The sequence below is a fragment of the Choloepus didactylus genome, chromosome 3, assembly GCF_015220235.1.
Source record: "Choloepus didactylus isolate mChoDid1 chromosome 3, mChoDid1.pri, whole genome shotgun sequence".
Classification (NCBI taxonomy): Eukaryota; Metazoa; Chordata; class Mammalia; order Pilosa; family Megalonychidae; genus Choloepus; species Choloepus didactylus.
In genome coordinates, this window is record NC_051309.1 from 8,078,526 (window position 1) to 8,095,977 (window position 17,452).

At 43.0% G+C, this 17,452-nt stretch overlaps 1 protein-coding gene across 1 annotated transcript in view; it reads right to left on the reverse strand.

Annotated features, from left to right (window-relative positions):
- Positions 1–17,452, reverse strand: part of STK32B (serine/threonine kinase 32B) — a 480,888-nt gene that overhangs the window by 327,200 nt on the left and 136,236 nt on the right. The window contains exon 3 of the mRNA XM_037829382.1: positions 395–546. Within this exon, the coding sequence (XP_037685310.1) occupies positions 395–546 (152 nt within the window). The remainder of the gene's footprint in view (positions 1–394; positions 547–17,452) is intronic.

Consider the following 17,452-nt stretch of genomic DNA (forward strand, 5'->3'; position numbering starts at 1 on the left):
GTGACAGGTGTTGTGTCTACACAAGACTGTGAGCTCCCTAGAGGCAAGGACTGGTCTGTCTGAAACTCCCGGGTGGATCCACAGAGCCTAGGACCGAGTGTAGGTTTCATGCACATTCTTCTGTTTGAACGAGTGAATGAATGAATGAATGAAGTGAATATATGCAATCTACACATCTGAGGGTAAGCATTAAGAGAGAGTTCAACTAAAAGGCAAAAGCATAGGCTTGAAGATTCCATCAGAAATCATACTCCACAAAATACTTAAGAATATTTGAACCCAGAAAATGTCCTTCCTTTCTCTTTATAAGTCAGGAAAGTCCTTGCATTGAGGCCACTTTTGCACTCTGTCCCCTAAAGAGGAATTCACAGGAGCCGGCGACATGATCACTCACCACAGATTCACCAAGAAAGGATGTTCCAGGCCCTGCATGATCTGTAGTTCCCGGAAGACGTTGCGAACCTCGTCCCTCTCGATGCATTTCTGCTTGTTCATGTACTTCATTGCGTACATTTTCTTGGTGTCTCGCTTCTGCACGATGCATACCTGAGCGACAGCCAGAGGGGAGAGCATTCAGCAATCAGGCCAACATTAAACACAGAAGTCAGTCCCTCGAACCTGGGTTCAAGTCCCTGTTGAAATTGCAGCTCTGGCCAAGCCACAACTTCGTTGCATCTGGGAAATGGGGGAGTTGGACCAGATTCATTCGTTTATCAAACATTTAAACTAAGTACTGGCCATGCACTAAGTGCCGAAAAGCACTAAGGATTCAGGGGATGGAGGAAGCAGCCCTGGCCTTAAGGAGCCTGCAAGGGAGACAGACCAGGGCACCGGGGAGCTCCGGGACACTTGGTATGAAAAGCAGCACAGACCTGTCAGTGCCCAGGGCCTCCGCGTCCCCTCGCCCTCCCAGCTTCAGTGTGCACCTTCCCGACTTGCATCCCCTGGTCTGCATTTCTTCACCTGAGGACTCTTGCAAGTGGAACCCACTCTGCAGCCCAAGCAGCAGGGTAGCAGTGTTAGACAATTAAAATCCGTGGCAGCAACGGTCAACCAATAGCTGATGGGAGTTGGGATGTAAATGCAACTGAGAGTTAAGAATTAACAAATAATTATGATTCCTGAATCATTAAATTAGTGCTTTTCTTACTTTCTTGTATTTGTAAAATGGCCAAAGGGAAATGCCTGCAGTTGCTGAAGTGTGGCCCAGCTGCCTTGATCTTTGATAATAATTGTATGACTCTATAGGTTTTATCTTCTGATTGTGAAAACCTTGTGACTGGCCCCGCTTTCACCCCCTTATCCTGTTTTAAAACTTTAAAGCCTTATGATCACAAAGACAGCCCCTAATGTCTACTAACAAAAGAACTTGAGTCAGCCTAGAAGTAACCCTCCCCATTCCTAACCTATCCTACTAGTCAAAGCTAGTATATAATCAGTCTGCATATGCTCAATAATTAGACCATTTCTAATTTCATCTCGAGCCTTTATACTGATTATCCAAAACTTGCCCATCTTTTGATAATATAAAACTACAGAGTTACTGCAGTTCGAGGAGATAGATTTTTAGGTTGATAAGCCATCTGCTCTCCAGCTTTGAGCCTAGCAATAAACTCTTTCTCCCTTTGAAACCCCAGTGTCTCAGGAATTGGTCATTTGAGCGCATCGGGCAGAGAACTCCCCGCTTTTGATCTGTATCATAAATACCCCAGCTCCCTCACCCGTCGGGCCGGACGACCCTGAGGCTGGTGTTCTACACTGGCTCCCAGGATGTGCCCACCCCATCACCCAGGGGGGTACCTGGCTTGTTGACACAGACTTTAATCAACTTCCTTCCTTCCCTTTCCTGACTCACTGACTCGCTTGCCCACTTACCCGCCTGTGCTGTCTTTACCAGGGAGCACCAGGGAGCAAGGGACAAGCCATCACGGCCACAAGGACATCAGATGAGCTGCGCGCTTAGCAGCTTAAGCCCCACAGTCCCCTTCTGGATAAAGCCTACCTCTTCCCGCTGCATGAGGAAGCTTCAGCCCTGGGGCATGGCTAACTTGCCCAGGGTTCCAGCAGCTAGTACCCAGCATGTTGGGACCCAAACCCATGAGTGATTTTTGAGTGAACCTTTTATCTGGGGTCAGCCAAGGGCCGGAAGGGGTGGGCGGGCTGGCAGAAGGGTGGAAAGGGGGCAGGGACCAAGGAAAAAGCTTCTAGGGAGATGGGGGTTCTAAAGGAGGGCATGGATCCCAAGGGGACACAGCAGGAAGAAAGCTTTGGCGGGAAAAAATTAGCAAGGCTAGCATGTAACAAACAAAACAGGATCCTATTACTTCATCTTCCTGACAAGTGCGTGTAGCTACTGTTGTCATCCCCACTTGACAGAAAAGTGAGGCATGGGATGGCTTGCTCCTTGTCAAGGATCAAGGTTCAAACCCAGGCTCCCTGCTTCACCAGATGCACTTGGATTTTTTTAAACTTTTTATTTTGAAATACTTTCATACATAGAGGACAGCTACAAAAATAATACAAACTCCATACCCTACCACCTCTCCACCAAGATACTTGGACACACCAATTTTAACATTTTGTCACATTCTCTGTTTCTTTTTCCTTCCTTTCTTCCTTCTTTTCTTTCCTTCCTCCCTTCCTTTCTTCCTTTTCTTCCTTCCTTCCTTTCTTATTTCCTTCCTTCCTTCCTCTCTTCCTCTCTTTCTCTTTCTCTCTTTCCTTTATCAACCCACTTCCTGAACACTTGAGTGAAGGATGTATATACATTACACTCTGTGAACACAGTACTTCCATGTATTTCCTTCTGAGCATTTTTCCCTCCCTTATTAGATCCCACTCAGGATGCCAAGGGAATGAATGTGCTGGGGGCTGCCAGGGACAAGACTGGGGACCTGGGGACCCGGCTAAGGAACCCGGGGTTTTCTCCTGGTGCCACAGGTTGCTCCTCTGTTGGCACTTGGTGCTCTTTCAGCTGCCACATGCCCTGAGTCTGTTCGAGATAGTAATGGAGCAATAGAGAAAAGCCTGGATTCAGACTCCAGCTTTGCTCCTGGTTGCCTCTCTGAGCCTCAGGATCAGCACCTGTCTGAACCACCGTAGCAAAGCCCACCTGCACAGGTGGGGCGAGACTAAATGAGATCAAGGAAGTGGGAGCACACAGCAGTATTAGGTGAATGGTGAATGTCATCCGAATCTAAATTTATTCAATGACACGTTTCATGAAACCTCCAGAAGGATGTTTTTCAGGAAAGTAAAATTACTGGCATGAGGTTGAAGAGTGAACTTCCTTTTCTGGGGAATTCAAAAAAAATGGAGAATTGGAGGCAAAGTTGTTGTTTATATGCCAACAAATAGATAACCTAGCTGAAAGAGACAAATTCCTAGAAACACACCAGTTGCTTAAAGTGACTCAAAAAGAAATAGAAATATAAAAATTGAATCAGTCATCAGAAACCTCCCAAGGAAGAAAAATCCAGAACCAGATGTCTTTATGGGTGAATTTTACCAAACATTCAAAGAATTAACACCAGTCCTTCTCAAACTCTTCCAAAAAACTGAAGAGGAAGGAACAAATCCTAATTCTTTCTGAGGCCAGCATCACCCTAATACCAAAGCCAGATAATTATAGCACAAGAAAAGAATATTATGGACCAACATAAGGTGTGAATATAGGTGCCAAAATTCTCAACAAAATGCTAGCAAACTGACTCAAATAGCACATGAAGAGGATTAACACCATGACCAAGTGGGATTTATCCCAGGAATGCAAGGAAAGGGCAGATCAATCAATGTAATGTAGCACATTAACAGATGAAAGAAGGTGCAGTTTATAGAAGCACCACAGGGGCCAGTAGCTTTGTGGAAATTCTGGCGAAGACTTCTCGAGCCCTGTGCACAAGTCCCTGAGACCCATGTTGAAGGCAGACATGTGGTGGGTGAATAATTTCACTGATTAGCCTTTCCCAACTCTCTCGCTTCTTATTTGTGTTCTCAAAGGAGACACTCAGCAGACACTGCCCCTTCCGGGGCCGGGAGCCCTGAAGTCCAGCTGGCTGCATGCTCCAGAAAAGATGAGGCTGTAATTCCATCGCATCTGTGCGATGCCTCCGGTTCTGAGTCCGTGCAGATAAAGATGTCTATTACTCTCATCGGTTACAACATGCAAAGGCGCCTCAAACGGCTCCCTCCCGGGGAGGGGGATGAAAAGGGTAAGCACTCACTGCAGCTCAGAGTCAGTTTAGGAATCGGAAGAGACTCTCTGAAATTAAATTAGAATTCTGGCTTTCAAAGTAGAGCTAATGATTTGAATAGAGCTTGGAAGTTTGACTTTGGGGTACAAGAGGAAGAGGGGAGATTGGCATAGGAAGTTGGATCTAGCTTGGAAGGTTGGATTTACAAGTAAAAGAAGAGAGGATGGGAGATGTGGCTCTCAGGTTGCCACCCTGGTGTGACCTGGGATAGGTTAACTGGGTCTCGACTCCCTCCTTGCTAAGTTGATGGGTTAGATCTTGTGCTCTCTAAGGCATCTCCAAGACATCCTCTATTTCTCAGGAGCACAGAAGCATGAAGGCTGGACCCAGGGTCAGGGGAGCCAGGCTCTCATACTGGTTCTTGCAGACCCTCTGAAGGAGCCAGGCTCTCATACTGGTTCTTGCAGACCCTCTGAAGGGCCATGCACCTCCTTGCTTCCTCGTTGGCCAAGCAGGGGTGGCAGCCACAGCTGAATCAACCTGACCAGGAGGTCCAGAGGCTCAAATGGAATTAAGAGCTGAGACAAGTCCAACGCACGGAGTGGAGATGAGGCTCTTCAAGGAAGTCAGAGGGACACAAAGAGTCTTTGGGGCCACTCGGACCAGGGCTTGAAGCCGGCTCTACCTCCTACCTGCTGTGTGAGCAAGGGCACTTCACCCTCTCTCCCTGAGCCTCGGTCTGCCCATCAGTGAACGGGGCATGAAATCTTCTTCCTCAAAGAGCTGTTGTGTGGATTCGTGAGGGATTGCCTGTGAGAGGCAGGTTGTGGCTGCTGAATGGATGAGAGTTTTCTTTACTCTTCCTGCAGGTAGCTCAACAAATGGCAATTAGTGTGATTACTAATATTGTCAACTTCACCCTCATTAAGGGTCCATCTGAAGTAAGGGTGGGTGCCACGAGGGAAGTTTTCTCCCCAGGACACACCATCACAGATGTTTCTGCCCCCATGGCCAGAGCCGAGCAGGTCTGGCAGCTCGGGGTGACATTTCTTACCAGCCTGAGCCCTGGCGTTGCTGCACCTCACGGACCCACCATGGGGCAGGGGGGACACTCAGCAGCAGCCCAGGCTTTCGGCCAGGCAGGGGGACTGAGGCACAGGGACAGAACAAACAAAGTCTCTGTGGTCTCTGTGGGCAGCGTGGGGCTCCCCAAAAGGTACATCCCCATCCCGACCTCCAGAACGTGCAGGTGTGACCTTACTTGGGAAACAAGTCTTAGCAGACGTAGTTAAGCTAAAGATCTCCAAAGAAGATCATTCTGGATCAGGGTCCAATGACAAGGATCCTTCAAAGAGAAGAGAAGGGAGAAGATACACACAGAAGGGGATGGGAAGACAGAGGCCGAGGAGCACCAGGGTCGCCCACAGCCACCAGAGGCTGGGACCCTGCTGTGGGATTTCTGCCTCCAGGCCTGTGAGAGAAGACACTTCTGCTGTCTGTAGCTGCCCAGCCTGGGGGACGTTGTTAGGGCTGCCACGGGAAAGGAATGTCCACCACCATCCGCCAGGGCCAGCCAGCCCACCCAGCACCCCTACGACCCTCACTCTCCTCCCCTGCTGAATGGGCGACAGGACTGGCCCTCCCAGGGCTACAGTGAGGTCCAGTGGAAAGAGTCCCGCAGCACGAATGGCCCACACAGCTGCCCATAAGCAGGGGCTGGTGGAACGGGCACAGGGGTGCCTGGGCCCCAACCCCAGGGCCTGTGGCAAATGAAGAGGTGCCAAGCGTGTCCACTCCTCAAGCAGGGGCTGGGTAGGTCTGTGGGTTCCAGGACCCCCCATTCCTGCCTACTCTCCCAGCCTGGTGTCTTCTCTACACAAGTCCCCGGAACTTGAGCAATTTTGCTATTTAGCATTTAATGCTTGAAACATCAGAGAAGAGCGTTTCATTGTAAGAGCCTCCCAGCCGGTCAGCCCCTTCTCTGCTCCTTGAAAATGAAGCCCCTCAAGGGCTCTGCTGGGCCTTCAGGACACATTCAAAGTCTGGGTCTTGGCACTCAAAGCCCCCCGTGTCTGTGCTGCGATCACCCGTTTCCACTGTAGCGTTTGATTCGCTGTGTTACAAACCCCTGCGTATGTCTGAGCTGCACCCGGCCCGCCGGCTTCCCTGCTCGGGGGCTCCTGCCTGAGAACACGTCATCTTCTCTCTCCTGACTCTTTGCATTAGTACCTTCTGTTCCCTCCACCTGGAGGACCCCCCACCCCAGCTTTCCCTGACTGACGCCCAGCTGGGATCTGCCCCTGTCCTGCAGGCTTCTGGCCCTCACTTTCCAGGCTGAACCAGAGTCTACAGAAGCACAAGAACCACGTTCCCACTGGCCTGCGTCCCCCAGGTACCCAAGGGCATGTCCTGGGCCTCTGGGCACCACAGAATATAAAAGGAGAAGCTTCCGTTCCTTCCAGCTCCAAATACCTCAGCAATCACATGATTGAGGGAACCTGCTGGAAGCAAAGCAGCATGTAAGCCTCGTGAGCTCAGACAAGCGTCCTAGCGAGAAGGGCAGCACTGTCACCAGGAGCTGGCTCTGCCCAGACCTGGCGATCCCCCACCTTCAGATAAAAGAGGTAAGTCACAAGGGGCAGAAACGCACCTCAGCCAGGCCACTCTGAGCCCTTTCAGGGGAGAGAAGCTGTGCAGGAACCCATGGGTCACGAGCAGGAGAAAAGAGCAATCTGGCCAAAGTCACCCAAACTGCCATTACTCTGACTGAATTGAGAAATGATGTTATCATTATTAATTACCGTTTATTGAGACAAATAAACAGCCACTAGCTACCATGGTTTTTAGGTGATATGCTGTGAGGAAGTCTGTGTCCACCATAACTGGCGTCAGAAATCTGGAAATGGGCCCCAAGGCCGTGGAGAAGGAGCAAATGCAGACTGTGAATCTGCTCTGCGCCGACACGCAGTGGCCCCAACCTTGACTGCACAGTCAACCCCCAGCACGCCCAGAGGTTTGGGTTTAGTTCATCTGGGAGGGCCCTGGAATTCTGTATTTTTTGACACTGCCCAGGGGAGTCTGAGGTGCAGCCAGGGTTGGAATCACTTTGCTAAGTGCTTCAGAAAGCCATTGTCTGGTGGCATTTTCATGGTCAGGACTATAATCTCTGACTTTGCAGCTCATGCATCTGAGGCTCCACGGTCAGAGAGGATGAGCCATGCTTGGATCCTGGGCTACGCAAGCAGCCGAGACTCCAGGCACCCCAACATGGCGAGAACCTGATTGCCCACTTCCTCCCTTGCTCACTGGACGGGCTTGCGGGTCTGGCTCCACATCACCCGCAGCACCTGCTTGGATAGCACTTAGGAAACACGGTTGAATGAATCAACAGCTACAATGTGCTCTTAAAAGTTGCCAGTTATACTCATATAAGCAAGGTTCTGAGAAACAACTGACTAAGGATAAAGAAAAAAAAAAAAAAAACAGTATTAAACCTACTTACTAGAGAGAGTGACCACGGCAGATACCATTGTCAGGGGTGGCTGTCTTTGGCAGGCAATGCTGATTGACAACATCTATCCATTTGCCTCCTTTTCACTTTAAAATAGGACAGCAATTTCCTTCAAGGAGACAGTGCGATCCATTATATACTAATTTGCAGCCATGGGTGACCACACTTCTGACCAATGAAATGTTTATCTGCTGGGGGTTTCTAGGAAAAGTCATGCTTTCTGGATCAAAACATAGGTATATAGATGACTCTTTCTCCCCTTCATTACTTTTCTTGAACATGGATGCAATGTCTCGAGCTTCAGCAGCCTCCTTGTGACGAAGAAGCCAAAGAGTCTCAGAGATGCTGAACCTGCAATCATAATCTGCCTACCTTCAGACTTCTTGTTATGTGAGGAAAAATAAACCCCTCTTTTTTTAAGCCACTTCAAGGCAGGTTTACTAATCACTGCAACTGAGCACATTCCTATGTGATACACAAACTATAGGATGGGCTTTCACAGCTCACGATGCCAATGTGGGCTCTGATCAATAGCCTCATTGGAGTCATCAAAAGTTAATCTCAAAAAATATACATACTAATTTAGAGGAAAATATCATTCACTTAATATGCATTAATTAAAGGCCTGCTATGGACCTGGTACCAAGCTAGCCATGGAGATACGAGGTTCTCTTAGGAGCTCAAGGTTTAATGGGTTAGACAGACAACACTCAAAGTCAAAACCAAAGTCCCTCGCTATGGGTCATCGGCCCCTCATGGCCCAGCCCCAACTCCTCTCTGACCTCATCTATTCCTCTTCTCCATGTTCGCTGATCCCCCAGCCCCCAGCCTCTTTGCCACGCCTGGTGCCTCCCATTTTCCTCCCCAGGCATTAACAGGGCTTGGACCCTCACTTCCTTCCAGCCTCTACTCACAGGTCACCTGGTCAGGTAACCCACCCGTGAAATAGCAAACCGCCTCTTGGACCCCCATACCCTACTTGTACTCCATCACCCTGAACAGCTCTGGTCACAGGACATGCTCTTCAGTTTATGTGTTTATCTCCTGTCTGTCTCCCCACTGTGACGTAAACCCCTTGATACAAGGGATTTTTTCCATTTTGTTCACTGCTCTATCTTCAGTGATTAGAACAGTGCCTGGCCCAGAGCAGGCACCTAGTTGACAGCTGTTGTTGAACAAATGAATAAATCAGTACCTTTTAGGAAATGCAATGCTATGAGAGAAGAAAGCACATGGGACCCCATAGAGTGAGCCTAACCAGGAGATGGGGTTTGGGGAAGGCATTCTGGGAAAGACTATACATGAACTGTATAAAGACATAAAGACCTCTGGTAAACATAACCAGTTGCTTAATTATAAATGACAGTAGTATCATATTGCATTTTTGGTCTGTAAATAAACTTTTTACCTTTTACAGGTTCTAAAATGTAAAGGCAAAAAAGTAAAGATAAATCTATGACTTGGGACATACAATGTACAAAGATATCATTTGCAACAAGTACAACAAAAAGGAAGGAGGGATGGAGGAGTATAGGAACAGCGTATGTGTATGTTAATGAAGTTAATTTGGTATCAAATCAACCATGATTGTTATAGATGTGGGATGTTAATTTTTAGCCCCATGGCAAACACACAAAAAAAATCTGAAAAACATATACAGAAAGAAATGAGAAGGTACTCAAAGTGGTGGATACAAAAAAATCAAAGAAATATGAAAGAAGACATTAAGGGAAGAATTAGGGGTCAAATAAGGTATACAACTTACAAAGACAAAATAACAAAATGGCAGAAGAAAGCCCTGAATTATCAGTAATTACTTTAAATGTAAATGAATTAAACTTGGCAGTCAAAAGACACTGATCAACAGATAAAAACAGCATGGCCCTATCTTTTACAAAAGATTCACCTTAAATTCAGAGAAAAGGAGGTTGGAAGTGAAATGATGGGGAAAAAACACACCATGCAAAAAGTAACCAAAAAAAAGCTGGGGGTTCTGTACTAATATCAGGTAAAATGGACTTTAAGTCAAAAACTGTTACAAGGGACAATAAAGATCATTACTTACTGATAAAGAGATCAATTCAACAAAAAGACATAACAATTATATATATATGCACCTAACAGTAAAGGCCCAAAATATATGAAGCAAATATTGAGAGAAATGAAAGGAGAAGTAGACAGTTCTATGTTAATATAGGAGATTTCAATACATACTTTTAGGAATGGCCAGAACATCTAGAAGGAAGACCAATAAAGCAACAGAAGACTTGAACAATACTCTAAACCAATGAGATCTAACAGACATATATAAAACACCCCAATGAACAGCAGGAGAATACATACTCTTCTCTTGTACACATGGATCATTCTCCAGAATGGACCAAATGTTAGGTGACAAAATAAGTCTTGAGGAATTAAAAATATTGAAATCAAACAGTGTATCTTTTCTGACCACAGTGGAATGAAGCTAAAATCAATAACACACGGAGAACTAGAAAATTCAAAAATATGTAGAAATTAAACACTGTACTCATATGCAACCAACTGGTCAAAGAAGAAATCACAAGGGAAATTAAGAAATATCTTGGGGTGAGTGAAAATACAACATATGAAAACTTATGGGATGTGCCAAAGGTAGTACTGAAAGGCAAATTTATAGCTCTAAATGCTTACATTAAAAAAGAAGAAATAGCTCAAATAAGAGATCAAATCTCACAACCAAAAGACCTAGAAAAAGAAGAGCAAACTAAATACAAAGCAGGAAAATGGAAGGAAATAACAAAGATTAGATCAGAGATAAATATAATAAAAAATTTTTTAAAAATTAGACTCAAAACCAAAAGTTGGCCTTTGGAAAAGACCAATAAACCAACAAACCTTTAGGTAGACTGACAAAGAAAAACAGAGAAAGATACAAATAATTAAAATCAGAAAGAAAGGAGGATATTACTACCAAACCCACAGAAATAAAAAGTGTTCTAAGAGAATAGTATGAACAACTGTATTCCAATCAGATAACCTAGATGAAATGGAAAAATTCCTAGAAATCCACACACTACCTGTGCTGGTTTGGATATCTTATGTCCCTCCACAAGAAGCCATGATCATTAATCCAAACTCGTGGGATATTTGGATTAGGTTGTTTCTATGGAGATGTGACTCACCCAACTGTAGGTGAAACTTCTGATTATATTATTTCCATGGACACATAGCCACACCCATTCAGCATGGGTCTTGATTAGTTTACTGGAGTCCCTTAAAAACACTGGCACAGACCCAGACACTTGCTGGCTTAGCTCAGAGATGCTTAGAGTTGTGGACCCCTGATGTTGGCTGATGCTTAGACATTTTGGAGAGCAGCTGAGAGTGACATTTTGAAGATGGCCATTGAAAACTGATGGTTTGGAGATACCAGCCCAGAGTTTGCCCCAGGATATGCTAAGACAGGACCTCCAGGTGCTTATACAGAAATGTCCTGGAAGAAGGAACCAACAATGCACAGGAGCTGAGAGAGGAGCTGGAACACAACCTGGGATTAGCACACGCCAGCCACATGCCTTCCCAGCTAACAGAGGTTTTCTGGACACCAACAGCCATCCTTCAGTGGAGGTACCCTATTGTTGATGCCATAGCTTGGACACTTTTTATGGCCTTAAGACTGTAACTTTGTAATGAAATAAACCCTCTTTATAAAAGCCAATCCATTTCTGGTATTTTGCATAACAGCAGCATTGGCAAACCAGAACACTACCTACACTGACTGATGAAGAAATGGAGGATCTCAACAGCTCAATAACTGGTATAGAGACTGAATCAGTCATCAAAAATCTCCCAAAAAAGAAAAGCCCAGGACCAGATGGTTTCTCAGGTGAATTTTACTGAACATTCCAAGAATTAAAACCAATATGCTCAAACTCTTCAAAAAATTGAAGAGGAAGGAACACTCCCTAACTCATTCTATGGAGTCAACATCACCCTCAAACCAAAGTCATAGAAAGAAAGTTACAGCCAAAATCCCTATGAATACAGATGCAAAAATCCTCAAAAAAAAAAAAAAAATACTAGCAAACCAAATCCAACGGCAATTTAAAAGAATTATGCACCATGATCAAGTGGGATTTATCCCAGATATGCAAAGGTATTTCAATATAAGAAAACCAAAAATATAATACATTAACATAGCAAAGGAATAAAACACATATTATTATCTCAATTGACAAAGAAAAGACATTTTACAAAATCCAGAACCCCTTCCTGATAAAACAAACAAACAAACAAAAACCACTCAGGAAGAGAAGGAAAATTCCTTGACATGATAAGGGGCATATATGAAAAGTCCACTGCTTTCAATGGTGAAAGACTGAAAGCTCTCCCTCTAAGACCAGGAACAAGACAAGGATGCCCACTGTCACCACTGTTATTCAACATTGTGCTGGAAGTTCTAGCCAGAGCATCAGGCAAGGAAAAAAAAAATTTAAAAGGCATCTAGATTGAAGGAAGAAGTAAAACTTCCCAATTTTCTGGTGGCATAATTCTATTTACAGAAAATCCTGAAATATCCACAACAATGCTACTAGAACTAATAAATGAATTCAGCAGAGTGGTAGGGTACAAGATTAATACCCAAAAATCAATAGTGTTTCCATACACTCATACAATCTGAAGAAGAAATCAAGGGAAAAAATCCATTTACAATAGCAACAAAAACAATCAAATATCTAGGAATACATTGAACCAAACATATAAAGGATTTGTACATAGGAAATTACAACACTGCTAAAAGAAATCAAAGATCTAAATAAATTGAAGGACATTCTGTGTTCATGGACTGGAAGGCTAACTATTATTATGATGTCATTTCTACCCAAAGTAATCTGCAGATTCAACAAAATCTCAATCAAAATTCCAAAAGCTTTCTTTGCAGATATGGAAAGGCCAATCATCAAATTTATATGGAAGGGTAAGGGGACCTGAACAAATGAAGCCAACTTGAAAAAGAAGTCTGAAGTTGAAGGACTCACACTTCTCAATCTTAAAACTTGTTACAAAGCCACAGTAATCAAAACAGCATGGTGCTGGCACAAGGACAGACGTAAAGACCAATGGAGTCTAGTGAGAGCTCGGAAAACAACCCTGATATCTGTGGCCAACCGATTTTTGATAAGAATGACAAGGTCACTCAATGGAGAAAGAATAGTCTCTTCAACAAACAATGTTGTGAAAATAGGATGTCCATATGTAAAAGAATGAAGGTGGATCCCTACCTCACACCATCTATAAAAATCAACTCAAAATAGATCAAAGACCTAAATATAAGAACCAGAACCATAAAATGCCTGGAAGAAAATGTAGGATAGCACCTTCAGGAATTTGTTTTAGGCAATGGTTTCTTAGACTTTACACCCACAGCACAAGCAACCAAAGAAAAATAGTTAAATGTGACCTCATCAAAATTAAAAACTTTTGTTCCTCAAAGGACTTTATCATGAAAGTAAAATGACAGCATAAACAATGGAGAATATTTTTGGAAACCAAACATCCAATAAGGGTTAATATTCAGAATACATAAGGCAATCCTACAACTCAACAACAAAAAGACAAATGACCTAATTAAAAACTGGGAAAAATACTTGAATAGACATTTCTCCAAAGAAGGTATACAAATGGCTAAAAAGTATATGAAAAGATGCTCAACATCATTAGCCATCTGAGAAGGCAAATCAAAACCAAACACAATACCACTGTGGCTACTATTAAAAAATGGCAAACTACAAGATTTGTTGGAGATTTGGAGAAACGGGAACACTCATTCATTGTTGTAGGGATGTAAAAGGGTACAGCTACTGTAGAAACAGTTTGGCAGTTCCTCAGAAAGTTAAGTATAAAATTAGATTTGACCTAGAAATCCCAATTTCAGAAGACAGAGGCAACCCAAGTGTCTATCAGCCAATGAATGGACTAATAAACAGTAACACACACACACACACACACACACACACACACACACACACACACAGGAATATTATTCAGCCATGAAAATGACTGAAGTTCTGATACACATAACAACATGAACAAATCATATTGAGTGAAATAAGCCAGATACAAAAGTCAAATATTATACGATCTCACTAATATGAAATAATTAGAATAAGCAAATTCAAAGGGTCAGTAACTAGACTGTAAGTTACCAGGGGCTATTATGGGGATAGGTAATGGGGAGTTAATACTTAAATTGTACAGAGTTTCTATGTGGGAAGATGGAAAGGTTTTGGTAATAGATGGTGGTGATGGTAGCACAACATTGTGAACGTGATTAATATCATTGAATTATATGTTTGAATGTGGTTAAAAGGGTAAATTTGGGATTGTATACATGTTTCTAGAATACAATTTTTAAAACAACCCTTAGAATGACAGAAGCAGGGAACCATAATGTAAACCATGCACTACAGTAGTGCAATTACAATAATATTCTTTCATCAACTGTAGCAAATGAACCACACTGGTGCAATGTGTTAATAAATGGAGGGGGTATGAGAAATCTGTATTTTCTGCATTATTTTTCTATAAACCTATAACTTTTCTAATAAAAAATTTATGTATTATAAAAATGCATACAAATGGCAAAAAAAAACCATGAAAAAGATACTCAACATCCTTAGCCATCATGGAAATGCAAATCAAAATCACAATGAGATATCACCTCACATTTACTAGGATGGTGTGATGGTTAGGTCTATGTGCCAACTTGGCCAGGGGATGGTGCCCAGTTGTCTGGTCAAGCAAGCACTGGTCTGTCTGTTGCTGTGAGAACATTCTGTGGACTTAAATCATCAGTACATTGATTGCATCTATGGGTGATGACATCTGCAGTGGGCTAAGGGGAGTGTCTTCCAAAACAAGAGACATTTAATCTAATCAGTTGAAGGATTTTAAGGGGGAGGTGACAGCTTCAACAGTCAGAAGAGAGAATCTTCATCTCTCCTTCAGCCAGCCAGCCTCTCCTGCCAAATCCATCAAAGACCTTCATCGGTGACCTTCAAGTGCCAGCTTGCAGCCTGTCCTACCGATTTGGATTTGTGCATCCCCACAGTTAAGTGAGACACTTTTATAAAATCTCATACTATTTACAGATATCTCCTGTTGGTTCTGTTTCCTTAGAGAACCCTGACTAATACAGATGGCTACCATTTTAAATATTAAAAATGAGTGTTAGTGAGGATGTGGAGAAATAGGATCCCTCATTTATTGTTTGTGGGAATGTAAAATAGTCCAGTCTCTGTGGAAGATATTGTGGCAATTGCTTAAAAATTAAGCATAGAATTACCATGTGACCCAGAAATCCTACTTCTAGGTATATACCCAAAAGAATTGAAAGCAGGAACTTGAGCAGATATTTGCACACTGATGTTTTAGCAGCATTATTCACAGTTGCCAAAAGATGGAAGCAACCCAAGTATCTATCAACCAATAAATAGATAAGCAAAATATGGTATATACACACAATGGAATATAATATTCATTCAGCCATAAAAAGGAAAGAAGTTCTCATAATGTGACAACATGGTTGAACACTGAAGACATCATGTTCAGTGAAGTAAGCCAGACACAAAAGAACAAATATTGTATGATCACACTGATACGAAATAGCTGGTATAAGCAATTTCATAGAGTCAGAAATTAGAATACAGTTTACCAGGGGAAGTAATGGCAGTGGGGAATGTGGAGTTAATGCTTAATTGGGCAGAGCGTCTGTTTGGGGTGATAGAAAAGTTTTGGAAATAAATGGTGTCAGTGGTTGCACAACGTTAGAATGTAATTAACATCAATGTGTATTTGAAAGTGGTTAAGATGGGAAATGTTGTGATGTATATATGTTACAACAATAAAATTTTTTAAAAGAGTGGATCTTAGGTATATAATTTTGGATGAATGAAAGAATAAAAGAAAAAATGAACAAATATTGTCAAAAATTTATTTTATGGGGGGTGAGCTGTTTCTGGTGGCAGAGTAGAGGAGAATTTGGAGGGAAACCCATAGTTAGGAGGTAATTCCAAGAGGTGGTCATGTTTTTTACAAATAAATTGCCACTCCTACATACACATTGACCAGCTTTGGAGTCGCAGGGGGATATCACAGAATCAGAAACTATTGAAGAAAGTTAGGAGGGCAAGAACCAGCTTTGGTGCTTCTGAAACCCTTGGTGACAAAAACATATTCATTGCAGTGAAGGTATTAATCACTCTAATAAAAGATATGAAAAGGCCAGAAGATGCTTCTCCAGTGGATGAAATGAGCACTCAGTATAAGAAAGGGTTGAAAAATGCAAAGAAGCAACAAGGTCCGTCAAACAGGTCAGTAATAGATCTTTTGCTCTGCCGATGCTTGGATGGCTTTTGGGAGTGAGCCTGTATTTGCTGTAATATTGAGCTCAGAATAAAGTGATCCCAGGAGCCAACCAATCCCTCCAAAGTATGCCCCAAGCCAAATAAGACATAATTAATAAGAAATGAATAAGCATTTCATAATAAAGAAATGGATTCCATCCTTTACAAAAGATGTCTGCATGAATAATGAAGGCTTGTCGTAAAAGCATCATCTTTAAGAACTCTAAGAATAGTTCTTACTTAAGAAAAATAGCTAACTTTCACGGCTCAGAGAGGTGAGGCAATTTTCCCAGAGTCATATGGATAAGCCAGAATTCTAACACAGCTCTATCAGACTTGGGAGCCCAGGCTCTCTGACTGCTGTGCTATACACTAATTAATACAAATATTTTCCTGAAAAGAGAAATCACATTTTTCTGTCCCCATTTGTGGCAGGCACGGTGCTGGGCAATTCACATACACGTGCTCTCACTTGCCCCCTGCTAGCTCTGTTCCTGCCGCGGATCTTGCAGCTGCTACACCTTTTGTCTGTTACACTGTTTCCCCAGATTCTCACCTACATATATGTCTCCTTCTTGGCAGCCAGGTCTTGTCCCAAATGTCTCCTTCTCAGAGACGCTTCCCTGCTGCCCTCTGTCCCAGCTAAAACCATCTCCTTGTCGGTTCATCACATTATACGTTTTTGGCAGAGCAAGGATCATCAGTGAAATTATACATTGGTTTGTGTGTTTGCTCTGTCTCCTGATTCAAATGTATAAAATGGCATCAGGAACCTGGTCTTGTTTGTGTGACACGCCATCACAAGGACCTAGAATAATCCCAGGATACAGTGGTTGCCCATAAACATTTACGGCCAAACCCCAAGTCCTGCTGTGCATGACACCTTGCTACCATTATCTTGAAGGTAAAAGATAAATATTCCCAACGAGTAAATTTGAAGAAAAAAAAGTAAAAACATCAGTGGTTGCCTGGGGATTGAGGGTGGAGGTGGGAATGAATACGTGGGGTGCATGGATTTTGGGCGCCATGAAACTACTCTGTATGAAGCTACAATGGTGGCTACATGATGTTAGACATTTTTCAAAAACCATAGAACTATATAATACAGAGGGAACCCTAATGTAAACTGTAGGCATTAGTTAATAATAATGTATCAATATCGGTTCACCATTTGTAACAAATGTACCACACCAAAGCAAGATGTTAATAATAAGAGAAATAAGGGGGAGGTAGGGTAGTATATGGAAACTCTATCTTTGCACAATTTTTTCTGTAAATGTAAAACTGCTCTAAAAAGTCTATTATAAAAAACTGATAGGCCATGTTTCTGAACATTCAAATTTATAAACACATATATAATC